General features: G+C 45.8%; 1 protein-coding gene across 1 annotated transcript; it reads right to left on the bottom strand.

Annotated features, from left to right (window-relative positions):
* Positions 1 to 1068: 1068 nt before the first annotated feature.
* Positions 1069 to 18094, bottom strand: LOC133118010 (secreted frizzled-related protein 5-like). Its single transcript, XM_061227602.1, has 3 exons — positions 17527 to 18094; positions 7988 to 8065; positions 1069 to 1571 (listed from the first exon to the last, which is right to left on the bottom strand). The coding sequence occupies exons 1-3, from the start codon at positions 18092 to 18094 to the stop codon at positions 1243 to 1245; spliced, it is 975 nt and encodes a 324-aa protein (XP_061083586.1). The 3' UTR covers positions 1069 to 1242.
* Positions 18095 to 22061: the final 3967 nt, after the last annotated feature.

Raw genomic sequence — 22061 nt, 5'->3', positions numbered from 1 at the left:
CACCAATAACTTTCATCTGGTATCCTCCTCCATTTTAAAAGACAACTTCCACACCAACAGGTATGCCCCCAAACAACCTAGTTTCAAACCAACCTAATAACAACATACTTTAAAAAATTTTTTATTGGATATATACTGCATATATTTTCCCATATCTACAAAATAAGCTATTGGTCTTTCCATGGATCAGCACTGGGGAGTATCTGTTATATTGTTGTATTTTGTATTATGTATGTATTGTATTATTGCTTATCATGTTTACTGGCTTTGTACTGTGCCCTCACACACCGAACACGTCGGTCTGTGAGACCCTCCCCTGTCAGGATAGTTCCCCTGTATCCCCCCCCCTTTCTGCTACTGCAAAACTCTCTCCTCATATTAAATATAGAACCAGAAAAGCAATGGTTACCCCTACTGCAATTATTCTCCTCATATCTGTGTTTATTGTTGCCATTATAAAGTAAAAATGAATTTGATATACGTTTATCTACCCCCCAGTGACCCATAATGCGTTCTGCACAGGTGAGCTGAAGAGGTCAGTGTGATCGCTGCTGCAGTTTGTTCAGGAGACAAATTGGTGTGTGTGTGTGTGTGTGTGCGTGCTTGTGTTTTTGTGTAAGTGTGTGTGGTCACTGGAAGACGGTGTGGTAGGTGTGGTAGGTGTGTGTGGTCACTGGAGGATGGTGTGGTAGGTGTGTGTGGTCACTGGAAGATGGTGTGGTAGGTGTGTGTGGTCACTGGAAGACGGTGTGGTAGGTGTGTGTGGTCACTGGAAGACGCTGTGCTAGGTGTGTGTGGTCACTGGAAGACGGTGTGGTAGGTGTGGTAGGTGTGTGTGGTCACTGGAAGATGGTGTGGTAGGTGTGTGTGGTCACTGGAAGATGGTGTGGTAGGTGTGTGTGGTCACTGGAAGATGGTGTGGTAGGTGTGTGGTCACTGGAAGACGGTGTGGTAGGTGTGTGGTCATTGGAAGATGGTGTAGTAGGTGTGTGTGGTCACTGGAAGATGGTGTGGTAGGTGTGGTAGGTGTGTGTGGTCACTGGAAGATGGTGTGGTAGGTGTGTGTGGTAGGTGTGTGGTCACTGGAAGACGGTGTGGTAGGTGTGTGTGGTAGGTGTGTGTTCACTGGAAGACGGTGTGGTAGGTGTGTGTGGGGTAGGTGTGGTCACAGGAAGACGGTGTGGTAGGTGTGTGGTCACTGGAAGACGGTGTGGTAGGTGTGTGTGTGCGGTAGGTGTGCGGTCACTGGAAGACGGTGTGGTAGGTGGGGCACTGCTGGGACTTGATGTGCTTGATGGCGTATCTCAGCTCCTTGCTCCTCTTCTCCCACTTGTGTATGGCCATGAGGAGCAGCTGCTGCTCCACGCGCCGGCCCATGATGAGGAAGCTGCCGGCCAGGCTGTCCAGCTGGGCGCAGGGGCAGTCGGCCCCGTTCTTCAGGTGCAGCACCAGCTTCTTCAGGTCCTTCTTCCGCAGGCTGCCCATCTTCAACACCTTCTTCTTCTTCTGCGCCGCCACCAGCTTCCGGTCGCCCCGGTCCCTCTGCACCTCCTTTATCTTCATCTTCAGCGCTGGGGGGGGAGAGGGGAGAGACAACACCGGAGCTCAGAGCACTCCCTGCTCAAAACTGCTCAAGCTATGGTTTTGAAACGGCGAGTAGCTGGTTGGACCAGCTCAATAATCGACACGGTTTGACCAGCTCAAGCTATGTTTTGAAACAGCGGTAAACTGATCATTCCAAGCCGGTCATAGCTGGATTTTACACCAGGGTGGTGCCGGAACAGGGGAGGTCCCTTTTTACTTTCCCACAGGCTGCAAAATATGCTGCATGCAGCCCTGTCTACTCACATTTGAACTGAATCGTGCGAACATAAGGAAGATTAGTCACGTTTTTATCGAGTGCCCCATTGTGTCACAAATCAAATGCGTACAATTTACACTGTGATCACGTGCTTCTGCAAAAACATCAAAAGAACCAGACCATAAGAAAGGTGAATAAAACAAAAAGATACTGAAAATATCGCTCACTAAAATCAGGTCAGAGAATAGGCTGTGTGGTTCATTTCACGAGATGACAGGTAAAAAATTCTCTCAGTGGTGCCCTGAAGATGCATTTGACCCCTGTGCTTCTGGCACCCCTGAGTCAGATACATCCAGCCACACGCCTCAAGTGTTATTGCGGTTGTTTTTCCGTTTCGCCTCTTCCGAAAAAGAGTACGACTTTTCCCTTTTTATCTTTTTTTCTGGGAGAGTGCAGACTAGCATTTTCTCTCGTCGAAAACAAGTGCTAATTAGAGCTCCTGGCCACAGCGCAGTCTAACGGGCCACAGCGCAGTCTGCTAATGGGCCTCAGCGCAGTCTAAAGGGCCACAGTGCGGTCCAACGGGGCTCAGCGCAGTCTAACGGGCCTCAGCGCAGTCTAACGGGCCACAGCGCAGTCTAACGCGCCACAGCGCAGTCTAACGGGCCACAGCGCAGTCTAACGGGCCTCAGCGCAGTCTAACGGGCCTCAGCGCAGTCTAACGGGCCTCAGCGCAGTCTAACGGGGCTCAGCGCAGTCTAAAGGGCCACAGCGCAGTCTAACGGGCCACAGCGCAGTCTAACGGGCCTCAGCGCAGTCTAACGGGCCACAGCGCAGTCTAACGGGGCTCAGCGCAGTCTAACGGGCCTCAGCGCAGTCTAACGGGCCACAGCGCAGTCTAACGGGCCTCAGCGCAGTCTAACGGGCCTCAGCGCAGTCTAACGGGGCTCAGCGCAGTCTAACGGGCCACAGCGCAGTCTAACGGGGCCACAGCGCAGTCTAACGGGGCCACAGCGCAGTCTAACGGGCCACAGCGCAGTCTGCTAATGGGCCTCAGCGCAGTCTAACGGGGCTCAGCGCAGTCTAACGGGCCACAGCGCAGTCTAACGGGGCTCAGCGCAGTCTAACGGGCCACAGCACAGTCTAACGGGGCTCAGCGCAGTCTAACGGGCCACAGCACAGTCTAAAAGGCCACAGCGCAGTCTAAAAGGCCACAGCGCAGTCTAACGGGCCACAGCGCAGTCTAACGGGGCTCAGCGCAGTCTAACGGGCCACAGCGCAGTCTAACGGGCCACAGCGCAGTCTAAAGGGCCACAGCGCAGTCTAACGGGCCACAGCGCAGTCTAACGGGGCTCAGCGCAGTCTAACGGGCCACAGCGCAGTCTAACGGGCCACAGCGCAGTCTAACGGGGCCACAGCGCAGTCTAACGGGGCCACAGCGCAGTCTAACGGGCCACAGCGCAGTCTGCTAACGGGCCACAGCGCAGTCTAACGGGCCACAGCGCAGTCTAACGGGGCTCAGCGCAGTCTAAAGGGCCACAGCGCAGTCTGCTAATGGGCCTCCGACACAGACATGAGGAGGAGGAGGACGCATCACCTGCAGCTCATCCAGGGGCCTGGGATGGCCGTTCTCCCAGAAGCTCACAAACTGCAGCGGTTACCGGTTAATTTATTAAGCCTCTGGTGCCAAAAAGCACATTTCCCCATTAAAGTCCATTCAAAACTACAACCTTACCCTGCCAAAGTTTTTACTGTTTTGGAACAGCAACTTATAAATTTTAAAATTTCTCCACACTGAACCAATTACATTGCATAGATAAGACCTTTTTCATTCCTATTCATCCGTTCACATTTAGGTACCTGGTGTACCTGCTCTGGAGCCAAAAACAACCCCAAGGAGCATGCTCTGGTGCCAGAACGCCTCCCAGTCAAACATGGCCGTCTCCACGAACTGGCTTCATGCACCATTGAGCAGCTCCCATAGGAACCCATGGAGCTGGTAAGCAGAAGCCCTCTCTAGTATTTGCATATCTGAGTGAGCGCAACAGACAGGCGTACCAGCAGGGGTCAGTAGTGAGCAGTATGATGCTTTAGTCCCAGCTGAATGACACCCTCTCAGCCCTGTCCAACACTAGAGCCAGCTGTGCATTCAAAACTGGGACCTTCTTGCTGTGAGGCGACTGAATTCTAATTATAATATCATATAATATATTATATAGTATTACATGAAAAAGAAAATTGCTACTGTATGCACAGGAAAGAAACACTAGTGGCCATCATAAGTATTGTCTCCGGTGAGTTAGTCTGAAGTTAGTCTGAAGTTAGTTTTGCTGCTTCTCCAACTGAATACAAAGTTCTTTGTTAGAGGATCAGCAGTAAAAATAAACATTATTCCAACAGGGGGCGTTCTCCCACTGGAGAAGGGCAGAGGGGAGACAGGAGAGAGCACAGTCAGTGTTTTAGGGCTGGTTAAACTGGTTAAACTGACCACAGCAGAGGGGTGCACACAAACCGAACACGGGCGAGTGAAAGGGCTCCTCTTCGCAAAGAGAGACATCACACACGGGACAGGTATGTAGCGGTAGCCTAGCCTTTAATCAGCCTGACCAAGGTAGCCACGCAGTCGGCTTCGACCACCTTCAATACACGAGTCCCAAACGCGAACTGACAGGAAGAAAAATACCTCTAAATTACCTTGTGTCGGGTGAGCACTCGGCCCCCTCCGCTAACAGAGGCTGCCGCACAAGACCGTTTCGCGCAAGCGGGCCTGGGCAGCATCGTGGTGACAGTTTGAACCGACGTTTCAAAAACAAGAGCTCTTTAAGTTGTGCGAGGCGCGTTTTTTAAGGGGGGCGGTTTCAGACAGGGCACCTGTCATTCTGAGGACAAGCAGTCCTTCCTTTCAAAAAGAAAACCCCAAAACATTTTTTTTTTCAGGAACAGCCTCTGCACACACACACACACACACGCTGTCAGGCTTGAGGCAAGACTCATGAAAAACGACTGGAATTAACGGGAATGAGGCTTTCCGTCATTTCTGTTTTCGACTGAGCGAACGTTCCGTCACCGAGCAGTTGCCAACGGTGACCAGAGGCGCGGTCCCTACACTGTTCACACCGGTTATAAAACACAGATCAGAAAATGTACAGTAATAGCGCTCCAAGCACCGGTACGGAAAGACCAACGTTCCTGACATCCCAAAATTACATTAACAAAGAATGCTGTTGCATTACAGTTGTACTAAACTAAACTCTAAACTCTGTAGTTGTATTTCTACTATAAGCCCAATAATCCAGTCCAGTTAAGATCCAACGATGCAGGAGCCGAGAGACGGCGATCGTTTCACTTGTGAAGTGAAATATATTGGGTTTTATTTAAGGCAAAACAGAACTTTGAGGATTAAACAGTGCCCTTAGCTTATAAATGTTTAGGGTTACGAAGCCTAAACATTCTGCTGAAAATATTGGACTCTTTGCAGGCAATTTTCAATTTACAAAGAAAATTACCTCACATTTTGGGTAATTTGGAGCTTGTGAGGTCCTGCACTTTACATTAAATACAAATTCTTTACGAACACAGATGGCTTTAGCCATTGCTAAACTCACCGAACTGTGTGTGAAAATTAAACGAGCGCTTACATTCAGCCTTAAATCACAAATCGAGGGCAAATGTTTATGTCATTCCTGCATTGACCCGTAAGTCAAAGATAAGGATTAACGTTGATCAAACACAGGCCACTATCTGTGTAGGTTTCCATTTCATTATAATTAGGGTGCTGGCCAAGATTTTATGATATCTAGAGTGACCTGGCAAGCAGTTAAAAAGATATACGAGGCAAATACTGCAAAATTAATGTTTAGGCTGAAAGCCATTAAATAATTATGAAGCGACATTCATTACACTTCCCCGCAATATTCACACCGAAGAGACATAATTTAGAATAATAATCATAACAATAATAATTTATCATTTTTACGGCTGTGGAATTGATACCTATCTGGGTTTTGTTGCAGCTTAACGAGGAGGGGGAAGATTGGGGAACTCTGTTGCTTTGTGTCAGACTGGCTGTTTGCCTTTCGATGCAGTCATGCTGATGCACACTAATTAAAGATTTATCGTATCATGATAATGTAACTTTGTAATACTCCAGGGTGTACCATATTGCACCACTTGATTTTTTAATCAACAACAATAACAAACATGGGCCATATATGATGGTCTGTTCTTGTTCTAGATTATACATTTTGGCCAGTACTTCGCTTCATGAGCAGGAAAGCAGGATGAAAACAGAATTTAAAATGGATGATCAGTCTTTCGCAGCAAACTGCATTCTCGCCAGGCTGAATGTTCTATCAGTGTTTTAATTTTGGACCAGATTCATTACATAACTCAGCCGTGAAGGCAAATGAGGTTGGGAAGCAGGCTTCTCTTAGGGAATGGTTTGATCTTAGCAAGAACATTTCTTTTAAAACTGAAAGTGGTACATTTTAACTCCAGCCCTGGAGGGCCGCAGTGTCTGCAGGTTTAACTCCAGTCCTGGAGGGCCGCAGTGTCTGCAGGTTTAACTCCAGTCCTGGAGGGCCGCAGTGTCTGCGGGTTTAACTCCAGTCACTAAAATACTGTAGCACTCTGACCTGTCACTAGTCTACCCACTGGTAATGCGATTTATGGACATCTGTATCCCCACACCACCTTTCCCATGTACTGGTGAGAAACTCTCATTTACCCATGAAATCACAAAAACATATTCTTTCAAACCAAACCTGTGTGTTCGCTTCCATGTGAGAAATGCAAACACCGTACAGAGTGGGTAGGAACCACTACACCCGAGGTTATTACCGTGATATTTCACCAAAAAGTGCTGTATTTTCTGACTGACTGGCAGCAGGGTCATGGTGAGACAGGGAAGACCATTGATCACTGTCTAAGGTACCCACTCTGTATTAAATTGTGTCCTAATATGTACTAAACAGACCAAAAAAAAAACACAACTGAAACACTGTTGCATTGTATGACAAGTTAAGAGCTTCATTTTGAGTATGTATTTTCTTTTGACTTAGTATGGAAACCCCTGCCATACATAGATGGAGAGGAACTGGGTCGATTATCATTGATCCAGCGACAGAAATCCGTCCTATGTTCCCCATACAGTTAGTCATGAAGGGGGGTCATCCTCCTGACCTAGTGTGGACTCAGTCCCTCCTATATTCCCCACGCAGCATCAGTTAGTCATCGGCTGAGAATAGGGAAGAGCGTAGCTTTCCATTCAGGACTCCTGGTCAAGGCCAGGAATGTTGGGGGGCGAAGGTCGTGTTGCGTTTGGCATGGAAACGGAAACTAATCTCGCCCGACGATCTGAATCCTTGTTTTATTTTCCATGTCTTGCGCAATTGCGGTAACTAATACAACCTGGAGAAGGGAACCTTCTCCACGGCAACCTGACCGTGCTCATCTTTATGGAAAAGGCTTTCAGGAAGAACACCACTGACAAGCATCACTATGCGAGCATGAGATGTGGATTCAGAATAGGTGAAACGCAACCAAATAAATCCTTCTTTTTTTTCCCAGAACAAAGTGAAATCTTTATTTTTATTTTACATTCATATTGCCAGATAATGATCATCTTTAACAGCAATGAAAATTGGTAGAAGACTCAAGAGAATGTAACCAGATCTAACCCAGATTAACATCCAAACTCCAAAAAAAACTAGCAGGCAACAACTAATGACCAGAAGATGTGATGGTCAGCTAGTGAAGGACAACCTCGGCAGTGTTAACGAAAAACTCCAGTGTGTTCCACAGGCCGGGGAACCAAAAAAAGTATGACATTTAAAATGAGGAGTGCGCACATGCGATTTTTAACTAGGTAACTAATAATTATCATTGACCCTTTCAGTCCCAAGCCCAGTATGAAGTGGCTTTGGCTTTGGTTGAGACTTTAGTAGGGTGTTTATAGGGGCTCAAAACAATAGTATAGCAGTTATTCTTATTAGTTGGAAAAGGTATAAGATCGAGAGTGCCATATGTCACTGCTGGGACTGAAAGGATTCAAATTAATTACATGAGTTATTATCACATTAACTCATTAACCTATCGCATATGGCAGCCGTAATATGAACAAATCAGAATAAAAACACCTTTAGAAAATGCTGAACCGTTGATGGAATCTGGCCGTAGGGAACTCACCGAAGTCGCTGGCGCAGTAGTGCTCCAAAATGGTCTCAGCCTTCAGCTCGTTGTCACAGGGCGGGCAGACCTTAGAGGCTGGGAAGAGTGACAGAAGAGTGTCAGACAGTTGTGTTTTTGTGTTTTTGCCAGGGCCGCTAATATGCAGCACTGAACAAACAAAATCCCTTCGAACAAATGTATATGCAACTACGAAAAATGTTAGTTATTCACAGCTGGATTGTATGCTTTACATATGCCTACAGACTACAACACCTGTAACTGAACCACCTTGTTGTGTAAGGCCATCCTCTAACCACTGCATCTGCACACAGTATTATACTGTATATGTGCATATTTACTTATTAATTTTGTTTGCGATGGTTCAGTGGATATGTGCCGATTGAAAAGCTTGAAATGATCGGTCTTATTAAACAGGCCACACACACACACACACACACAGGAATGCGGCTTGAATGCGGTCCCAGGCTTAGTGACAGACCATAGCAGTGTTATCAGGGGTTTGGAGAGCTGGGAATTGATTTGGCTTTCAGCTTTGTCAAGAACCCTGACACCCCCCCCCCCCCCCCCCCAATCTGTGTGTTCAGGGAACCCTGACTCACCTCTCTGAGAAAGTGACATGGAGTCAGAGAGAAAGGTTAGGTTATGGTTTATCCCTGTGCGCCATTACACCACTCAGAGAACAGTTTTGATTATCCCTGTGCTCCATTACACCACTCTGAGAAGGGTTATGGATTATCCCTGCCTAGCATTACAACGGTGACAGAGTCATCCTGGGTTATGAGTCTTTATTATCGTGAATGTGGATCCTGCTTCATTGCCAATTTTCCATCAAATTAAAACAGATTAGATATGGAAATGGTCTGCAAACGACACGACAGGAGTGATTGTGCGAGACAAACAAAGACCTATTTCAGCTCATTTCATATGCAAATCTTATTACAGTTGTGCTGTATGTGTTGCAAATATATTTGGGATGATGGAGAATTGCACAGTTCTGAAATTATGTATACCAATTTCAAGTGTACAGCGGTGTGCACAATTTATGCAAAAAGGGCCGCCCTTGGTCAAATTGTGCGCTTTGTCGAATCTCGGAGTGAAAATAATTTAACACATTCTCTGCAGAGTAAAAATAAAATCCCAGTAATACTCCTCCCTAGGCTATCATACAGATACGTTCCAGACAAAACAGAGTGGAGGTCTCTCTCCATTGATCCTTCAGTTCCTGGGATGAATAAATTGATCCTTTATATTAGCAATGCTTGATGCAATGCTGATGTCTGTCTGGGATCAGATTAAACCCAGTTCTATCATACAGGAGCAAACACAGACGCATCTTGCCGCATACGTAGTCAGAAGGTCAGAAGGGCCACTAAAAATGCTCACAGGCCCCCGTTATACAACCCTGCCATGTTACGGGAGAGACTTCTAGAGCTTTCTATGACCACTCAGACTCCATCGCACGTCCATCTGTTGAACGTGTACCGGCTGAAAACCTGGCACAGATTCCATCTCCCATTCGTCTGACTTACCGTGTGGCCGCATGTTGAAGATAGAATGGGACTCAGAAAAACCCGAATCCATTCTACCGCCCAATGTCCAGGCCACGTACAGTGGATCAGCGCACAACAGTGTGGTATTCAGTCGCTCATAAACAGCCGGCTCGTATTTCTCAGAAAGTTATGAGCGTTGCTTACGGCTGTAGATAGCAGACTTGTGGCAGGCACTGGGCCCTGTTCAGAAGGCTCGGAAGAGAAAAATCCACTTAAAAATAATCTTAATCTGGGTGTGTGCTGATGACGAACCACAACATTCCCTGACCTGCCGTCCTTTAAGGTGGAAAAGCACACTTTTCCGCCTTTATCTCAAACCTTAAATACAAGGGCACTGAGGAGATAATGAGGGGGGGGGTCAAAGTTCAAAAGAATCAATGCTTTGGTTGGGGGGGGAGAGGAATTCACTTGCTCTGACACTAAGTACTACCAGGCGGGGGGACAAAGACAGAGACGAATGCAGTGGATGGGTTCTCTGTAGGACTATGGTCACACTCTCAGTGAAATGAAGCTGGACTTATACACACACTTGGACTTATAAGGGGGTATTTGGACTTAAATCACATGCTCTGTGCGAAAGCGAACTTGTTTTCACTGGCTCCCCAGAGCAGGCCCAAGGTTAGGCCTGTATTCTTAATATTGCCTAGAGAATATAGTACTTATTCAAATAATTTGGTTTAAATATTTATCTGATAATCAACACAATACATAGTTTATAAGCAGTAACAATAAGCAGTACCATGGGACATAATCTTGCGTATTGTTTTTCCAGTTTAAAATTAAGTGGATATTGCTTCCATTAATAAACGTAAACGTAATTGAATATACAGAGTGTTTATGCCAAAATAAATTTTGCGAAACAATTTTCCATTGTTGTCCGATTTGACATTCATGTACAGACGTCGCATGAGAACAGACTGGTCATGACTGGTTTGAGCAGATCACCCTGTATCGTGTGCCTATTCATGAGAATGTTTACTGGATGATGGAAAGCCGAGATTACTTTATTACTTTTGTCATTTCTCGATGAGCACTTGAAAAAAAAAAAGAACTTAAAAACACACAAAAAAAACATTAAATTACCAAAGGAAAAATTTGAAATATAGAAAGTTTCACCACTTGCAAACAAATGAAAGGGTTAATTGCTGACATGCTGGTGGACTGCATTGCCTTGCGAAAAAAATTAATTAAAAAAATTACTTATTTCTCTAAAAACTAAAACCAAAAGGGCAATCATTCAATATAGATCTATTAAAATGAAACCGAGATTGTGAATTTCTCTAATTCAATCCTTTCTTTTTGTGGTCTCTGCTTTGCGTTTGAAGTAAAACTTTGTTTGTCTGTCAGATTGCACAAGCCCACAGGCTCACAGCCCACACCTGAGCAGTAGCCTGCAGTGCCCGGCACACCGGAGACGCAGGTAAGCGTTGCCGTAGAAACAGACTACCTGTCTGGGGGGAGATCGGAGAAGGTGACGCTGGCCAGGAGCTGACGCTCACCTGGCCTGGAGCTGTGGCTCACCTGGCCTACACGCTGGGGCCTGCCTGTGAGCTGCTTTAGGACAGCGCTGCTATCAGTGCCCGACCCCCTCACCGCCAGCGGAGGAACAGGGCCTGGGTGTCTCCGCGGGGTAACACACGCCCTTCTAACTGCCGCACAAGTACCCGGGACTCAGACAGTCTCTGGAAGGGGTTCAGGAGAGCGCAGGAGGTCAAAGTTCACCGGCGTCCAACCGGATTCACCGCTATCAGCCGAAGCCCTGAGGTACGGGCGAGAGGTTCCTCAGGATTCTGGAATGTCTGTGATTTTTAGAAAGTGATGCGAAAGCACTCCAGTTTTAAGGAGGTGAATCCTACATCGATTAGAATTGAATGTGTAACGGTAGCCTTAATTTTCTGAATAAAACTGCTACCGTTACCATGCAGCGGTTATCCTTAAGTTAACCACCAAGTTACTGCAGTTAACCAATAAGTTAATCAACCAAACAGTATTGATGTCATATACTGCATTTCATATTAAGTTTAAACTGTTACCGTAGTACACGTTGTTCAGTGTAAAATCAACTCACAAATTCTGAAGTACAGTACATGTTATTCTGTGGATTCTCAGGTTAAACGTGAGCAGTTAACTGTATTAAAAATCAGCTTGAAGCATTCGTTGGCTCGGTGAACATTCCAAAGTAATACAGTTTGATTTGGCCTTCAGCTACAGCCGTGTACAAACGTGCCACAAAACAACTGTATTAAGAAGAGACCACCATTCTAAAAGAACAGTGGGAAGTGCCCATGTGCCGGTATTAGCATATTAGCATATCGGTGGTGCATTTCACCACCAGGAAAGGATGAATAGGGCTGGATAGAGGGTGGTCTGAGCCTGGGTTTGAGAGACAGGGCCCGGCCCCCCACGCTACAGGGTGGGAACGGGGGAGGCCCAGCGCACCAAAGGGTCTCTGGCAGGAAGCCGTGTCATCGAGCTTGTCAGCGGCGCAAAGTACAGACGCCTCCTCTTGCTGAGCTGCCACCTCCGGGCCCCCGCATCCAAGCCAAGCGCTTATCTCCGCTCTTTAGCGTCAGAAAAACAGCCTCTTAAGTGAGTCTTTAGCACTTCAGATAGCCCGAGTATTTTTATGGGAAATGTTGGGCTCGTAATTATGCACGGGGGTCACAGTTTTCTTGGACTCGTTAAGTCGGGGAGCAGTAACGGTTCTGAGATAAAACATTGTTCTGTGCATGTTGTGAGTGATTTATTGCGGAGGCCCTGGTGTCTGGCTAAATGTGTGGTGTGCACTGACAGAAGGGGTTTCAAATGACTCCCCTCATCTCCCACAGGTGCTCTTAAGAACAGCGAGCTTCTTACATTTGTTGTAAATCCTGCACGTAATGGAGCCAACATTTGACACAGAGTATTTGGCTCTCTCTGTTAAGAGAGCACGGTTTGTCTCCATAATGCCTGTGATCGTCTGCATTCATTGTGGCCCTTCGCTGTGTATGGGCTGTATGACCTTATCAATCACTTCAACCGTTGTAATTAATTTTCCTTGATTAACAAGTGTGCCAACAATATCTCATCAGTTGGAAAGTAATACACTGTTTCTACACATCATGCCAGGGAGATTAAATGATAAATGAATGATTATGATATGATAAATTATTAAATTATTAAATTATTAAATTTAAAAATGTGTTTTAATCACGAAGTAATGGTGGAAGGGCTGGAGGGTGGTCCAACTTTGGGCTAAAATCAAGTCGTTGTCGTATGTCAGGTGGCGTGTAAGGTAAATGACTGGGACAGGCAAGGTCGGTGGTTTGATCCCCGGTGTAGCCACAATAATATCTGCACAGCCGTTGGGCCCTTGAGCAAGGCCCTTAACCCTGCATTGCTCCAGGGTAGTCTAATCAACTGCACGTCGCTCTGGATAAGATAATATACTCCCTCCTAGCTGAAACTCAGCCCTTTGTTGAACCGCAATTTAGGTCTCCATGTCTCTACACTCACCCCGTTGCCTTACTTCCCCCTGAGAGACTAACTTCAGTACAGTTGTTGGAGATGTTGTAAAACTGTAAATTACAAGGTTAAGCTTCCCTCCTCACCCTGAGAGAGAGAATTCAATTCTGCTCTGTATTTTTGCGGCCGACACATCCAAAACAGAACTGCGCTCATGGTATACAGCGCGTTGCTTCTAGCTGCCGAGTTTAAGCGCAAATGAGACTGAGTCAATGGAAAATAAACTAATGTGCAGTACATGAAGAATGGATTCTGGAGCTATTTAATCAGCTGTAGAACCTGACTCACAAAAACAACAAACCGTGCCACAATTTAGTGTACAGTGTTCCCTCTACTTCAGCAGTTAATGTTTCAGGAATATTATTCCACGAACGCCACCACGGTAGTCATGAAATGTTACATACGAACACATCATTTGTACTTGTCACTCGCGATTGCCCCCCCAACTCCCACAGCTCCTCAGACTCTGCACGCTAAACACAGGGCACGTGCGGTGAGCTGGCTGTAGCCTTCACCTGAGTCTACCGTGGAGCCTAAGAAGGGGTTCTTTCACGCAACCGTGGCTTAGGCAAACTATACCTTAGTCACTTGCACTTGCACTTACGATGATTATTTTTGTTTAGAACAGCCCTTCATTAGTAGTTATGGATGCTTTAACTTGTGGAAGAACCTATGCACTTGTAAGTCGCTTTGGATTAAAAGCGTCTGCCAAATGACTAAAATGTAAATGTAAATGTAAGACGCCCTGGTGTAAAATCCAGCTATGACCAGCTTGAAATGACCAGCTACTAGCGGTTTCAACACCTAGCTTGAGCTGTTTTCAGCAGGGTGTAGTGCACGGTTTTTAACCCGTTTTCCTTTAGTGACCCACTTCTTTTTTATGTTGTCTTCAGGCTTTTGTTTCCAGTAATTGAAACTATACCCAAGAGCCACGTTTGAATGGGTACCCCCCTACTCCAACTGTGGGAGAGCCAAAAGCACTCACTGCTGCTTTTCACAACCACGATCTCACGATCCAGGAATATCATAACGATCAGAATAGATTAGATTTTATCTCTTAGATCTTATCTCTGTTCTTGCAGCCAATTCCTGATAAGATCTCTCTAAGCGATATTGAGCTGAAGGCTAAAAGGTGGAAACCGATCTTTTCTCTCTGTGTGCGGTTAGGCAGGACTCTATATCCCTTTCCACAGCTCCGCTGGGGCTGTGATAACGTTTTAAGACCGTGTTCCCTGGCCTTGAGCGTGACGCTGGAAAGGTTTGAATGATTTTCCTGTGTGATGTGGTCAGAGTCAGTGAGTCAGTGAGTCGGTGGTCCTCAGGGGCAGACGTGGTTTACAGCGCAGAGAGTGATTCATTCTTCAAGGAGTCACATCGGCTATTTCTGTTAAAGTGTCACAGAAACGTGATTGTGTTGCTCATCTCTGACAAGCTATTCACTCCTTCGGTTACACCAGGGTGGAGCAGCAAGGACACATCTGTATTTATATATAATAATAATAATAATAATAATAATAAAACAAGTTCATCTTATCGCAGAAACCAAGAATCCTGATGCAATGCGGCAGCAGAATTGATTGTTAAAGTTGCCTTCAGAGGAAAGATTATATTATACTCCCTTGAAAAAAAGAAACACCACGCTCAAAGAAATGAGTCACTGTATCTGGATTAAAATTATGAACAGTGGTTGCAATAAGTAAAAAGTATAGGATGTGACTAACTGATTAAAAATAAAATTAGATACAGTGGTTGCAAACAGTATTAAGTAGTCTTTTAGTGTAGATATTATTCAGATAGATAGATAGATAGATACTTTATTCATCCCGAGGGTATTCATGTGTATATGAACAGTGTCTCCCTTTCATTTTAAATACATGGCTTTTATAAAATAAATTTTTTAATATAAATTTTAAAAAATATATCAGAATAGGAGCAATGCGCAAACATCCAGTTTCATTGAATTTTTACAATATTATCATGTCTAAAATGTGCTCATATCAGCAAGGAGAATATAGACAATGTACATTAAATATGAAATATAGACATTTCATATGTCATGTACTATTATATATTAGCCGACCGTCGACATTGTATGTGTACTTACTCTAAAGAAAGTTTTAAAGCCTTTTGTGGGAGAAGAGGCTCTAAAGTTGCTCCAGATAATTTGCATCAGTTTAAAACCGAATAGCAAAGACATCCACAGGAGAGAAAGTCTTCACTGTTGGAACGTTATGGCAGTAAGCCGTGTGTGACAATAACGCATTTAATGTGTGCATTCCTGCATGTTACCAAGTAGCCTGAGCGTTCTCATCAAGTGCATTGTTTTATTAGTTTATTTATTGTGTATTTATTCCTCAGTTTACTTTCCCCTCACAATTAATTGAATGAATAAAGAGCACCCAAGTGTTCTTAACCCCGCTTTAAGCCATAATGGGTGACCCAAGGGAGAGAATGAGCATTGTTCCGGCATTGTGCAAGACTTAGCTGTCAGTCACTTCCCCTGTCAATCACGTCTCGCTGTCAATCAACTTCTCCCAATGGCCTTCCTTTCCCATTGGAGATTCTGCCTTTGTTCTGTAGTACTCGTCTATTCTCTCTCTCACCCTCTCTCTATCCCTCTCCTCTTTCTCCCTCCCTCCCTCTCACTCTCACTATCTCTCCTTTTTTCTGTGTGCTTTCTGCTTTGTGAACTCACTGCCCCCCCCCCCCCCCACCGTCTTCAGTCAACTAATATTCTCCCATTCAGACTAATTAGTGATGCACAGTAATTGGCCCCCGTGCTAATTACCCACCTCGCTGCCAGACTGCCTAGGAGAGACAGCCCAATAGGGACAGCTGTTTACACATTCCAAATGAGATTTTTGTTTTTAAATAACAAAAGCGGACAATGTATTTTTTTTTTTGTATCCTGCAGAAAGACAAATTACCTCCTGCCAGTGACTAGCTTTTTTTAAAAAGCCTGGTCTAACATTTGGCCAGAAAATATAGCAAACAATGTCTACAAATTTCCAATCTACAGGTATCCAAACCGTAAAGCCAAGAGGAACATGTGCCCGTATAAAAAGTTACATTATTATAATTGATATATTACAATAGCAACAATTATCTATTCATTACATGACAGTTTTTGAAAGAATACAGGGAGTGATACATTTTTTCGAGCTGTAGAACCCTTTCATTCTATTCCTCCTAAAAAGTCATGACACATTCATTTCGGTCTATTAAAGAACGGCATTCTCTGCAGCAGGAGGTATACAGTGCGTATATATCGGGTAAAGCATTTTGGGGTGACCTGCGCAAGCAACCTTGCGTGTCCACCAGTATGAGAACATATGTAAGAAGCTTCTCTTCACAGAACAGCAGCTGTCTGAGAGGAAGATTACAGTGCTTTGTATATACTTCTGCCAGTAATTCTCCAATAAACCTGGGATGGAATGCACTGTAGGTCAAAGAATCTCCGACAGTAAGTCCCGCAGAAATGAAAACATCAGAACAATAACTCCTTTTTGCTTGCCGTTTGTGAGAGAGAGAGCTTTTTGGATAGAAAGACTAGAAAGTTCCGCAAGCGCTTTGTATTATACTTTGTAGAGTAGCACGGAAAACATGCGTGCAGTTCAACTGGTGACATTATTATAGTGATTTCATTCAGTTTGCGACTCTATGCTACAGAATTAGAGTGATATGTAGAGCAGCAGGCTTGATTTTGATAGTGCCTGTGACTTGTAACAATGTGTGGTGTGCCAAAAGATCATTGTAAATATGGATATCATTTTTAAATGATTATTATTATTATTATACTTAACATTAATGGAGTACAATCCAATCTTGTGGTTTGTGTTTTATCCCTACTGTTGAATTCACAGTAAAAATATTGCTGTGTACAGTACTGAGAGCACTGATTTAACACCAACACTCATTTAGTCACAGTAAGACTACTTTGTTGGGTATTTTGCTTTTGGTTAGTGGGATCCGTTGTGCAGCAGGTGAGTGTGTGTACGTGCAGAGGTGTGTGTATGTGTGTGTGTGTGTGAGTGTGTGTGTGCAGAAGCAGGGGGTGTGGGGGGTGTCTGTGGGCAGTAGCCGTGTTGTGTGTGTGTGTGTGTGTGTGGGCAGTAGCCGTGTTGTGTGTGTGTGTGTGTGTGGGCAGTAGCCGTGTTGTGTGTGTGTGTGTGTGTGTGTGGGCAGTAGCCGTGTTGGGTGTGTGCACGTGTCTGTGTGGGCAGTAGCCGTGTTGTGTGTGTGTGTGTGTGTGTGTGTGTGGGCAGTAGCCGTGTTGCGTGTGTGTGTGTGTAGGCAGTAGCCGTGTTGGGTATGGGTGTATGTGTGTGTGTGTGTGTGGGCAGTAGCCGTGTTGGGTATGGGTGTATGTGTGTGTGTGTGTGTGGGCAGTAGCCGTGTTGGGTATGGGTGTGTGTGTGTGTGTGTGGGCAGTAGCCAGGTTGGATGTGTGCGTGCGTGCGTGCGTGCGTGCTTGCGTGTTACCTGGCGCCTGCGTGGCGTGCCCCGCGGAGGAGGACTGCATGGGGATGCACAGGTCGTTGTCGACGGGGAACTTGTCGCACTGCAGCATGTCGGGCCAGGGGAAGCCGTAGGTCTCCATGACGGGCGCGCAGCCGTCCCGCACGGCCTCGCACAGCGAGCGGCAGGGGTAGATGGGCCGGTCCAGGCACACGGGCGCGAACAGCGAGCACAGGAACACCTGCGTGTCGCCGTGGCAGCGCTTGGCCAGCAGCGGCACCCAGCTGCCCGCCTGCTGCCGCACCTCGGGCATGGTCTCGTGCTCCAGCAGGTTGGGCAGCCGCATGCGCTTGTAGCCCACGGCGTGGCACAGCCGCAGGTCGCCGGGGATGTCCACGCACTGCGGCTGCTTGGCGTAGAAGCGCCCGTTGTGGAAGTTGTCCGACTGCCAGCTGTAGTAGTCGTACTCTTCGGCGGCGGCGGCGGCGGCGGACGAGGTGAGGAAGAGGAGGGCGAGGACGAGGGTCGCCGCCTCGGCGGGCGAGGCCGGGCCCCGGCGTCTCGCCGTCGCCGTCGTCATCGTCATCTTCATCGTTCCCGGAGAAAAAGTTTAGTCACGCGAGGGACGGGGGGGGAGGAGAAGGGAACTCTCCGGAAAGAGAGAGGGTAAATCTGCGTACAGTTTGGCCCGGGCCTGGTCCTGTGGCCCCTGGAGGGTGGTGTGGACCCTCTGCTCCAGGGAGAGAAAGGGGGTCCAAATGGGTCCGGCCCCTTAAGCCCCCTGGCTTGGTGCACTCTCTGCTGGCTGTGAGCGCTGAGCTGGTCCGGGTGGGTGTGAGCTGGTCCAGGTGGTGTGTGCTGGTCCAGGTGGGTGTGAGCTGATCCAGGTGGGTGTGAGCTGATCCAGGTGGTGTATGCTGGTCCAGGTGGTGTGTGCCTAAGTCCCCAGGCTAGACCCACTCTCAGGAGGTACCAGCAGGAGCAAGCAGAAGAGTTTCGCCACCACTGAACTGGTTGGTCTGAGCTTGCTCTGGTTTGTCTCACACAGACACACCTACAGTATAAGAAGCAGTGTAAAGCGCTCTCTCTCTCACACACTCACCTACAGTAAAGAGAAGTAGTGTATAGCTCTCTCACCCACACACACACACACACACACACACCTACAGTATAAGACGCAGTGGATCGTGGGTCTGAGTGCCTGCCGGCCCCCTAGCAGGACTGAGATTAGAGAGCACCTCCCACAGGGATTCCCCACAGTCCCTCGGCCAATCACGACCGGGTGGGTGGGGCCTCTGTCCTGGTGGACACTCCCACCCGCCCTCCTAAACTAGCACTGCTTCAGACTGTGGTCTCAGGCTGTCCAGGAGCACAATGCTCATAGATCCACTCTCTCTTTTCTTATTCACCCCTTTCTTCCCCTTTTTTCTTTATGCACACATACACACAAGTAATCGACCCATTCTCATACAGGTCTTTCCTAAACAGGAAGGTAAACAACCCAGGAGAGATTCGAGCAGGGTTTTTTTGAGAATAGTAGAATCTGCAGGTGGTCAGGTCATTGGGCTGTGCTGTATGCCGTATGCTAAACGGAGCCCTGCTAGTGAATAGAGTCTCTCTCTCTGTCTCTTCCTATCAGTGCCAGTCACACAGTGGGGCCCCGCCCCTCCTGCTGTGAGCTCCAATCAGGAGAGGTTAAAGTGCTGTGTCTTTTCCTATAGGAATCAAAAATATATGTATACATCTGCCAAATGTGTCTTATTTGTGTGGCTGCAAAATTACATCCAGTGTCTAGAGATGGGTGCCATTTCAAAAACACATATGTACTTACAGTTGCCTGCAATACAGATGATTAGGCTTAGCAGGGAACAATGTGGGGGTAAGGACTTTGCTCAACAGCTGCATAGATCTTATCATGGCTACACCAGGGGCTTGAACCACCAACCTTCCGGGTCTCAGTCATGTACTTTAGCCACTAGCCACTTTAAGTGATTTTATTTCTTTATTATATGTTTATTGTTATTATTTATTAACACACCCTACAGTAGTACGTTTTGGCAGGTGGTTTAGGCTGTGCTCAGTCTCAGTCTGTTTCAGTCACATACATTGTTTAGTTATTTGCAGCTTGAGAATAACCAATCTGGGTTTTTATTTTATTTTATTTATTTTATTTTTTTTAGATCAAGTAAAACCTACAGAGCTGTTTTGGCCTGACATTTTAATCGATAACACGAAGACTTGAAAGTGGGAGTGTGCTTGCGCGAGGGAATGGAGAACCGGAGTGGTCAGTCATCTCTGAAGCTCTAATCAAATCATTAATGCGACTCCTGTATTAATCCATAATCGTGTGCCAAGTTGATTATGATTCGGTTCATAAGAAACCTGCTCCTTTACCCAGATGAAATCTGCAAAAGTTTCTCAATCAGAATTGATTCCAGGAATTGCCAAGTAATCATTAAATTATATAAAGTTAGCAGCGGAGCCAACTGAAACAGATTTTAAAACAAGATGTGCTACCGGATAAAGTTTCCCAACATCCATACTGACGAGCATGGAACAGGGAACTGAGACTAAATGGGGTTTATTTCCAGCCAAGTCTCATACAATGAAAGATATTCTCGCCGATAAGCAAATTGGTCCGTTCTGACATTCCTGAGGCACTTATTGACCGTCAGCTTCGGAGGCTGCCAGGAAAGCCACAGAATTTAGAGCCGTCAACTTCAATCCGGCCAGAAATGTGAAATTGCTCCAGAGAAGATAGCTGATTCAGCGAAGTACGAGTCAGAATGGCACACGGGGTGAATAACCACAATCTAACAGATTCTTAGTCAGGGGAAAAAAAAGGATCTGAGCCTTGCCAATGATCTCTGTGTTTTTGGATAAGGAGCAAATTGCCTCAAATTACTTCATATAAGTTCCAATGATTGTGTCATATTCATGGGAGGTCACATGGGTGCCATTAAGGGGTGTGTGTGTGGGGGGGGGGGTGGGGGGTACAGTGGTCTGTTAGAGAGAAAATTGGCCAGGATTTTGAACTTCCCCTGTCCAAAATGCAGTTTACCTGATTATTCTTCACAAAAAAAATGTTAAATGTTCTTTTCAGCTGTGGTACTTTCTATGGAACTGCTCTGCTGAAGGAGAGGAGTACTAGCGCAGTATGGAAACTGATAGTTTGTGACCCTACTCTGTCAGACAGTGTGCTCAAACTCCAGGAGTTTTCATCTAAGCTGGAAAAGAGCGAGATCAGTCAAAATTAAAGAGGGTTAAAACTGTGTTGCAAGCTGAAATCAGTTCAATCTTTGCTCCCGTGCAGATCAATAACATGCTTTTTAATGATCAATGGACCTTAATCCGTATTGATGAGCTGCAGAGACTGAAATCTCTGCTGAGAGATTTCAGATTGACAACTGGCAGACAATACGTTGCATATCAAAACAGGTTTGAGAAAGGCTTCACTCAATAAAATAACAGCTAATTACCTCCAACACCTGTTACACCACAAGGAAATATTCATAATGTATAACCAACCACCTGCAATGCTCACGTGGGTTATGAAGGCTTTTGAGAATACCAGCAATATGGTAAGAATAGACAACAAATAAGGTCATCTTTTAGGTCGGAACTACAGTAAGGAAACCGATTACTCTGCTTCAATTCTAAGAATCTCATTATGTTTTTATGTGCTTGGGCATTGACCATCTGTGCTGTTCAGCGAATGAAAACGTGTTTGAAATGATATCTCTCTGTGAAATCCATAGTGCAGTGGGTGGGTGTGCGAACAGGCAGATATTTTCATTGCATACGGCATAATGTAAATCCTTCAGATCTCCAGGAAAAAAGTAGTGGTCAGGAGGCACAGTTTGCCCAAGTTAGACCCATTTTGTCAGACTAAAGGAAATGTAATCCGTGGAGCTTACAGATTTGTGAAGTGTGTGCTTTAATGATTGCTGCGGCATAATCTTCTCCTTCCTGCCGAGGAGTCTAGCCTGCTACTGCTCCGTGTTTAAGAGAGAGAGCCAGACCAGGGTCCACTTCTTCTTAGAGGTGGAACACTGTGCAGTGCAGCTCTGTGAAAATAAACACGGCACAAGGCACTACAGAAACCATTAACAGAAGGACCGATCTGCTTGAGCTTTGGGAAAGGATTGTGTGTTATGATGATATTGTTTATAATATTTTGTGGTTTTACTGTATTTGTGCCCAGACAGTTTTAATGAGCGAGAAATTATATTTCATATTTGTAAAAAGCTTTTGTGAGAAAGAAAATGCACTTCAAGCAACTTGTACAAAGACTTTAGGCCGACTTTAGGCCTTGTGATTTCACACATTAAGCCGTGTATAGCTCTCTCTGGACCAGTCAAAAATATGCACTGAAACTGAAATATAAAACAAATCAGAATGTGAATGATCCCTTTAATATAATGGAAAACATTTAAGGATCTCAAGGACCAAAAAATGTGTTACATTTTTTCCCCTCTCCCCCGTCAGGAGGAGGAATTAAATCATGAAAGTCTTCAGTTTGACGGACTCCGCAAAAAAGATCCTCGCGCACTAAAGTC

Source organism: Conger conger, chromosome 18 (assembly GCF_963514075.1).
Source record: "Conger conger chromosome 18, fConCon1.1, whole genome shotgun sequence".
Classification (NCBI taxonomy): domain Eukaryota; kingdom Metazoa; phylum Chordata; class Actinopteri; order Anguilliformes; family Congridae; genus Conger; species Conger conger.
The sequence above is the reverse complement of the archived record's forward strand: the minus strand, read 5'-3'. Positions and strand labels throughout refer to the sequence as shown.

What these genes read in the sequence shown, in the direction of transcription:
- LOC133118010 (XM_061227602.1), bottom strand. Translation starts at nt 18,094, where the DNA reads ATGAAGATGACGATGACGACGGCGACGGCGAGACGCCGGGGCCCGGCC. An exon ending in GCACGCCACGCAGGCGCCAG is followed by an intron (nt 8,066 to 17,526) that starts GTAACACGCAAG and finishes CACTCTTCCCAG; the next exon opens with CCTCTAAGGTCTGCCCGCCC. An exon ending in CTACTGCGCCAGCGACTTCG is followed by an intron (nt 1,572 to 7,987) that starts GTGAGTTCCCTA and finishes CTCCCCCCCCAG; the next exon opens with CGCTGAAGATGAAGATAAAG.